An 8,377-nucleotide genomic window follows, 5' to 3' on the forward strand; every position below is an offset into this window, starting at 1 on the left:
TGATGTAGTGTGAAGAATGCTTTGGAGGCTCCCAGAACTAGATTAGAATTCAGTCTTCTAGACCTGTAGGTGGATAGGGGCCCCCTAGAGAGGTCCTTCCTTATTGCTTCTGCCTCCTTGGCTCATGCTGAGCCGGGTGATAAGTTATAAGGAGTCACTGCTCTCGGCCTCCAGTCCTCGTGGTCACAGTATTCCATGCATGACCCTCTGCAGAGGCGGGGAGACCTGAAACAGCTAGCTCTACTCTTTAAAATAGCTTTGGCCAAAAGGAGGAGCTGAAGTGGCTGAAACTATTGGCTCCAGAAAGGCCTCTGATCCACCCTGCAATATTCTTTGTGACTCTCCTGGCCTTACCTCACTCTGGTCCCTTCATTTCAAGTCTCCTCCTTCCCTCCAGCTACCCACATTCCATACCAATCCTTAAAGCCAGCTCAAATGCTGCCTCCTGCAGGAAGCCTTCCCAGATCTACACATCTATACAACATTTCAGAATCCATCTCTGCCTCACTGGGACTCCCTCATCTTTGCTCCACGCCTTATTATACAGCTTTTGAAGCTTTATTTTGCGTTATCATCAGAGAAGAACAGAAGTCTAGAGATGGTCGCGCTATCTGTGCTGTGCTTGGGCTGTTAAAAGAACCCCGTGAAGGCATTCACCTTTATCGTGCAGCATACCCACAGAATTATGCAGCGCTGCGGACTGTGAGCCAGACGCCAGCGTCCTGCTTTGGAAGTAAAAGCATTGCCCTTTCGCTTCTGTAGGCTTCTTAGTCATTTGAGTTGTCCCTACTTTTGATTTGATTTTCTCTCCAGAGGTGCCAGAGAGAGTCCTTAGAATGGAAGGGAAGGAGTAAAGGGACAGGGGAACAAGATCCCCAGGCAGTCCCAGCCTTGTCTGGGGAGCCCCATACCTCCTCCCTCATCCCAGCCTCTCCCCGCCCCACACTTGGTCCTCTGGATCCCTGCTCTCTCCTGGGTCCTAGCCCATCCTCCTCTAGGATGATGTATGTCATCTATTTTATCCACGGCCACCTTTCCCAGTTCCCCTACCCGGGCAGCTGCAAGCCTCAGAGGCAGAGGGACTGCACACCTCGGCCTAGTCCCTCTGAGTGGACAAAGGACATGGGCCAGTGGCCACCAAGTTCACTATCTTACACTGTGTTGCTGCTGGTGTTTCATCATCACCTGAAGGACTCGCTCAGATGCTGGCACAGTCCCAAACACCAGACTTCCCAACCACGTGCATGCACGCGTGCACACACGCACACACACAAAGCATCCCCCCCGTGCACACACACACACACAAAGCATCCCACCGTGCGCACACACACACATTAGGTGTCCCCCCCATGCACACACACACACACACACACAGCATCCCCACCGTGCACATGCATGCGCACACACACATTAGATGTCCCCCCCGTGCACACACGCACACACAAAGCATCCCACCGTGCACACGCATGCGCACACACACATTAGGTGTCCCCCCCATGCACACACACACACACACAGCATCCCCACCGTGCACACGCATGCGCACACCCACCGTGCACACGCACACACACACAAAGCATCCCCACCGTGCACACGCATGCACACACACACATTAGGTGTCCCCACCGTGCACGTGCACACACGCACACACAAAGCATCCCACCGTGCACACACACACACAAAGCATCCCACCGTGCGCACACACACACAATTAGGTGTCCCCCCCGTGCACACACACACACACACAAAGCATCCCACCGTGCACACACACACACATTAGGTGTCCCCCCCATGCACACGCACACACACACATATTAGGTTCCCCCCGTGCACACACACACACACAGCATCCTCACCGTGTGCGCGCACACACACATGCATACACACAGCTGTGATCCATCCGAGGCCATGGACTGTGTTGTATGCATCTGGGGGTCGTCCATGGCGCCCTGCATGTGACAAGCACACATGGATGTTCACTGGGTAAAACAGCTCTTTCTTCTAAGTCAGGCAGTAGGCCTGCGCTCTGCTGAACAGAACTTACTAATGTAAAAAGCACATTCCAGCTGAAACTTGCGTCTTTCAAAACAAGCAGAAACTGGAGACATATTATTTATTTCTGGCCCTCAGCTAGACATTTTATGCACATTCTCTGATTCCCCTCAGCCTCCTGCCAAGGGAGTGATACCATCCCCAACGTTAGGGAAACTGAGGCTCGGAAGCCCCTTGATCCCTGACCCCAGTGGCTGGTGCTGAGAGCCAGGGTTTCAGCTGAGTTCCTCCCATTTCTCAGACACCTCACTGCCTCCTTAATCACTCGGTTTCAGTTTCTGCCTGCACCCTCCACGCGCAGCGACAGCGGGGCGGGGGGCGGGGGGGCAGCGCAAGAACTGGCCTCGAGAACCAGAAGGAGAGGGGTGCTGGCAGCTGCAGTCAGGTGGGAGGTGGCCGAGCGGCCGGCTGTCGGGAAACGCAGTGCTCAGCACTGTGCTCCTTCAGCAGCTCGTCATGGGGTATTTTCTAACCTGGGGGCTCATTCTGTTTGGATATTTATTTGTGGGATAGTTTGATTAGTGTCCGTCTGCCCATCAGCTCGATGAGCACAGAAAACCTGACTGCCTTGCTCTCCAGGGTTTCCTCTGCTCCCTGGCACGGTAGCTGGTCCTCAGGGTCATGTGAACAGATGATGGGGGCGCACCCCTTTACCAGCCGGGAGAACTTAGGCAGATTACAAACATGATCGCCTAGACTTCACAAGCAGCCATGAGGTAGGAATGATTAGCTCCATTTTACAGATGGAGAAATCGAGGCTCCGTGTGTTAAGTGGCTCATCAGAGGCAGCCGAGCTGGGCGCCGACCCCACCTGCCTGGCTCCGGTCACGGGGTGCGCCTCCCTAGCCGGCGGGAGGCGTGGGCAGAGGGCTTCTCCGTCCCTCCGCTTGGCCGGCCGTGTCCCTGGACATCCCGTTCTGCGTCGTTAACGCCGGGCTGTGCTGTGCTTGTTTGCAGGCTGAGGAGGCAGCAGGGCCAGGGCGGCCAGCTCGTGGACACAGAAGGCCGAGCCGGGAGCCAGGCCCAGGGCAAGCTCCAGGACGGGCGCAACAACAACATCCTCGCCCACGCCTGCTCCCGCGGCTGCAGCAGCTAAGCGCCGCCGCGGCTCCCGGCAAGGCGGCAGCATCTCTGCCCTGACCGCCCAAAGCCCCTCTCTGTGCCGTGATGGCCCCGTCTCACCCCCAGTAACATCAGATGCAGAGAGCCCTGGGCCTGGAGCTGGGGAGCCTGGATTCCGGTCCCAGCTGCCTGGCTGGTTCCCTGCACGACGGTGGACACCTTGCCCTTTCCGTGCCTCCGTATGCCACATCTGCCAGAGGGGTGAACCAGCTCTCTGCCCCACCTCTGATCGCATGGTTATTGGAAGACTCCAGTTGGGTAGCAGACCTGCAAAACCTTTGACATGTGCACAACTGTTTACACATGCAAAATATAACCTTAATATTTGAAAGGCACTCCCATCTCCCAAAGCAGTTAGACCATCGCAACGTCGCAGTTTGGTCCATCCTGGCTCTTCAGACATACTTTTGAAAGTACAGCCCTTCAGCATCTGCTGTGTTTGCTCAGCCTGTGGGGACACCATTCCCCAGTCCTGGAGCAAAACTGGAAGTGTCTTCATTCGCATCCTCTGCCAGGCCAGTCTTTCTGACCTTCCAAGGTGGTGTGGCCTGCAGACCAGCCTGGTCCCCGAGGTCCTGGCGCAGCAGAGACACTGCTCCCCTGATGCACCCCCAATTTCAGCGGGTCTCCATTCCCGCCCCACTCCCACGCCCGGGGCTGGGGTGGCGGGACCATCAGTCAGTCTCAGAGAGTGTCATCAGAGTTCCTCCCAAAACGCAGTCCCACAGCAGAGTTCTGAGTCTCCGTCCCCGTCCACGTTTTCTTTTCTGGAAGGGTGAGAAGTCATCTCCTCAGCACTGTCTCAAAGAGGACCTCCAGGTGCCATGAGCAAGGCAGCTCCACGTGGATAAGCTCGGAAGCCCCGGCGGTTAGACAGTTTGCTCGCGGCGGACGGTGGGCTCACACAGAGCAAGCTACTTTATGGTCTGTTCAGGGAGCCCTTTGTCTGAATTGGGAGATGCTGTAGCATCAGGGATAAAGCGTAGACTTGGAATCAGGACTGTATTCAGAATCCAGCCCTGCTGTTTACGAACCAGAAGATCTCAGGCAAATCGCGTAATCGAGTGTCTGTCTCCACGTTTTAAAACGGGGATCATGAAACTAGCCCGCAGGATTGCTGTAGGGTTAACTAGGGTCCCATGTGTTATGCACCCAGCAAACTCTGCTCTGTGAACGGTAGCGATTTTTCGTCAACATCGTCATCACCATCATTTGAAGAATCTTTCCTGTTTTACTCACTTGGCGAATCAGCTTTCTGTAGAAACAAGCCTGGTGTTTAAGATTCTTTGAAGTCTCCTTCCTGGAGTCTCTGATGTCTGTACATTCCTGTGAAAGTTCAACTCACATCATAAATCAACCCTAGGGACTCTCAGTGCCATCTCTTAGGTTTCTTAAGAGACATTTTAATGTGCCACTTGGTTTTACATTTTTATTTGAAGAAAGGAAAGAAATTATCATTATTCCTCCTTCAACCAAGGCTGTTTCTAGTTGGTGTTGCCCACATGTCTACTTGTCTTGCACACTTTTCATTCTTTGTTGCTGTTGGCACCATCCTGTCCCCTCCAGGAAATAACGGGGCTGCTTCTCTCTTCACTGTGATGCTGGCAGCACTTAGGATCCCTCAGTGGGCTGAGTTCATGCATCTGGGGGCAGGAGCTGGAAGTCGCCCAAGATGCTGGATTTCCTGGCTCTGTTCAAATCAGCCTTGTTCCTTGTTCAGAATAAACTATTTCTTGGACATTCCTTCTTACAACTTTGTTCTTATTCAGGGTTGGTGGGATGGGCGATGTCCCCTTAGAGTCAAGAGTCAAGTGTCAAGTGTAATGAGAAACATAGAGACTTGGGGCAGGGTCTAAGTCAGCGATGTGATTACTTTGCCCGCAGAATAAAACCAAACTTAGCAATTCAAGGCTCTATGCAACTTGATCATAATTTGTTATTATCATTATCATCATTAGCACCATCATCACCATTATTGTCCTCCTCATCCTCGTCACCATCACCACCACCACCATCATTATCATTATCACCACTCTCACCCTCATCCTGATCGCCATCATCACCACCACCACCGTCATCATCATCATCACCATTATTGTCCTCCTCATCCTCATCACCATCATCACCACCACCATCATCATCATCATCACCATTATTGTCCTCCTCATCCTCATCGCCATCACCACCACCACCATCATCATCATCATTATTTTATACTTGAAAAGATACAATCTATTCAATAGAGGAAAATACAGAAAATTCTCCACCGAAGGAAAAACACTTAAAATTTCCTCAAGTTACCACCCAAGCCTTCATACAGCACACACATGGGTGCTGATGAACAGTAACTGTACAGATGCCTTGACCTGCCGCCGCCCTGCTTTTACCCACCCAGCCCTCCCTACCTGGGATGCCTTTCAGCTCCCATCTCTACATGTCAAAATATGTGCCTCTCATGGGCTAATTCCACCTCTTCCATGAAGACTTCCGGGTTTCCTGGTAACCTTAGCCCAAGCCAGGCGGGATCTCCTCCACGTACTCGCTCATGCATTTTCTGTAAACTTCTCATGGTTCTGATTGCTGCCAACTGCACAGCAAGGTTACTTTTGCCCATGGCTTGCCCTCCTTGCCTCCAAACTCCTAAGAGAAGCCAGATCTTCACGTCTGTCTCCTCCTCCCACCCCTGTCTCCCAGTCCTAACGGTGCCTGGCTCATGAGAGGTAATCAATTTTGAATGAATTAGATGAGAGTGAGCCCAGCACAGAGTCTCTGAGTGGGTGAAACTTCCTTTTGGCAGGATCCCCTGTGGCCCCACTGCCACTCCCAGACCTTTTTTCTTTCCTGGTCTCAGTGATTTCCCAAAGGCTGCCTCTCCCCACCCACCAAAGAAGTGCCCAGTCCCCACCCACCCCCTTAAGAGCTGTATCTCCCGAGTCCCAAGTTCCAGATGAGTTTTCCCTTCTCTTTCATCCAACCCCCATTCCCAGAGTGCATAGTCCTAGTCTTGTTGTCGAAAAAGCAATCTGATTAAAGAAATATGTACCCAAGTAAGAATCTGCATTAGGATTCGCCTTCTGATGTGGGATTCAGGCACAGCAAGAGAAGTGGAAATTGGTGACATCAATAGGGCTTTCCTGTCCCCACTGAAATGTATCTCTGGCTTCTCGTGCCAATAACTAAAAAGGGTTGACATTTGTAGTGATAGTAAACACTAAGCTGCATGACCTGAGTAACTACAGCGCACTTTCATGTTAGCCAGAAGGTCCCCGCCCCACCAGCGGGGAAAAGTGGCGCCCCATGAAGCTGAGTGCCCACAGCTGTTGTCATTCTTCTGCTGTGTTGACCATCGTGGTTCCTGGCCACCGTGAACCGTGACCCTTACCTGCAGGCGTCTGTCTCCACCCTTTTTTTTCTCTCCAGCCAGTAAGGACACAGCTTTGACTTGTCATAATCTCCTCTTTTAATGGTGGATCCAACCCAGAGCTCTTGAGCTGCAGACAACTCAGTTCTTTCCTTTACGCCTCCTCCCTCACCTTCTCAAAGTACCTGAGCACGAGGTAGGGCTGGTCTTGGGAGGGTTCCCTGCTGTGACACTGACCCTGGGGTCCCTGCCTCCTGATGCTTCCCAGCCTCCATGCCAGGACTTGCCTCTCAGCTTCCTTTAGGGACTCCGTCCTTCAGAGTCGCCTCTGCTCCAGTCGTGGGTTGGTCCCCTTCCCCTTCCAGGGTCCTCGGCCCGCATGCAGCCAGCACATGAGGCCTGCAGTGACTTCCACGTGCCCAAGTCTCCAGTGATGGCTGGGAGGCTGCTCCCCTGGGGGTACACTGGTCCTCTCTGGAACGGGCACAAGCCCGCCCAGTCTGAGACTGGCCCAGCGAGAGCTGGCTTTGGAGCGGGAGACCTGGCTTCAAATCACAGCCCCACCATGCACCACGTGGCCCCACTGGGAGGCTCTGAGCAAGTCCCCACATCTCTGAGTGTCAGTTCCCACAGCCATGAGCGGGGTCTGGTTAACTCCCTCTCTCTCTTTCCCACGGAGCAGTTATGAAGGTCAATTTCAGGGCTACACACGTGAGTGCACGTGTTAATTCGTGGGGCTCCGTGCAAAGCAAAGGAGCCGGAGCTCCTTACCAAGCGAGGCATCACTTCCCGCTTCAGGAAGCTTTCCCACGTAATGTCCAAGTTGATCTCTGCAGAAAGCAGTCTCCACCGCATCCCCCTCTGTAAGCCCTCCATCCCTGCCCCTCCTCCCTCAGCCAACTTCAGGCTTCAGGTCGAACAGCTGCCAGTGACCTTCCCAGAAGCCACTGAAAAGGCCAGGCATGGAGGGAGCCCAGTGGGCAACTCCCAGCCTGCTCCTCCCCCCGGAGTCCCAAGAGGGGCCAGAGCTTAGAAGGAGCAAGAGGGAGGGAAACTCCCTCATTCCGGGCCCTTTCTCTGCCAGGAAGGAACTTGGTACGGTTTCCATTCTGTGGAGTGTGTACATTTTAGAGACGAGCAAGACTAACTTCTTAGAGGACCTACAGCTGCTTTGTGGGAGAGTCAAGATTTGAACCATCTACCAGGATCCAAATTTCATGAACTTCCTATTACATGATAGTGACCCCGCATTGTTGTCTTGAGGGCCCCCTTCCCGAATTCTCTCAGCATCACAAACCCAGCTCTTTAACGAAGCAGAAGGTGCTGCTTAACGAAAGCAGCTTTAAGGCAATTTCTCCACTCCCGCTCCCCCCATCCCTCCAAGCCAGGCTGGCGCCCTGTGTCCCTGCTCTGTAGAGATCCTGGAGCCACCCTGCCCCTTGTCACTACAAGGAAACTCTGTCCTCCACCAGGAAAAGCACCTGAAAGAGAAACTTCTTGCGGGGACAGCAGCCAGCCTCCAGCTTTTAAGTGATGCTCCATGCTGTTTACCTGCTGCTGTGAACCGGATTTAAAAGACTTCCCAGTCCATTGGTTGCTTGTGGTCCCTTGCTCTAGAGGGGAGAGGGAGGGTGGTCAGAGGGGAGGAATCTCTGAATCAGGACGTGGTGAGAAAGACTGCCCTGACCTTCTGTATCTCCCAAACGCAAAGGCCCAGAGAATGCATCACAACTGGTTGAGATACCAATTCATCTACCAGTGAAGAGTGGCTAGGGGGTGGGGGGTTCATGAAATAGCATGACAATTATCCCAGAACCTTGTGGACAGGACTTAGTGACTCAT

General features: G+C 53.2%; 1 protein-coding gene across 5 annotated transcripts in view; it reads left to right on the forward strand.

Moving 5' to 3' along the window:
* Positions 1-4,917, forward strand: part of STK32B (serine/threonine kinase 32B) — a 310,710-nt gene extending 305,793 nt beyond the window's left edge. For all 5 annotated transcript variants that reach the window (XM_006216367.4, XM_031686033.2, XM_072946368.1 and 2 more), the window contains one exon: positions 3,010-4,917. In XM_006216367.4, coding sequence (XP_006216429.2) covers positions 3,010-3,148 — 139 coding nt within the window. In that variant the 3' untranslated portion in view covers positions 3,149-4,917. The remainder of the gene's footprint in view (positions 1-3,009) is intronic.
* The last annotated feature ends 3,460 nt before the right edge of the window (positions 4,918-8,377 follow it).

Source organism: Vicugna pacos, chromosome 2 (assembly GCF_048564905.1).
Source record: "Vicugna pacos chromosome 2, VicPac4, whole genome shotgun sequence".
Lineage (NCBI taxonomy): Eukaryota > Metazoa > Chordata > Mammalia > Artiodactyla > Camelidae > Vicugna > Vicugna pacos.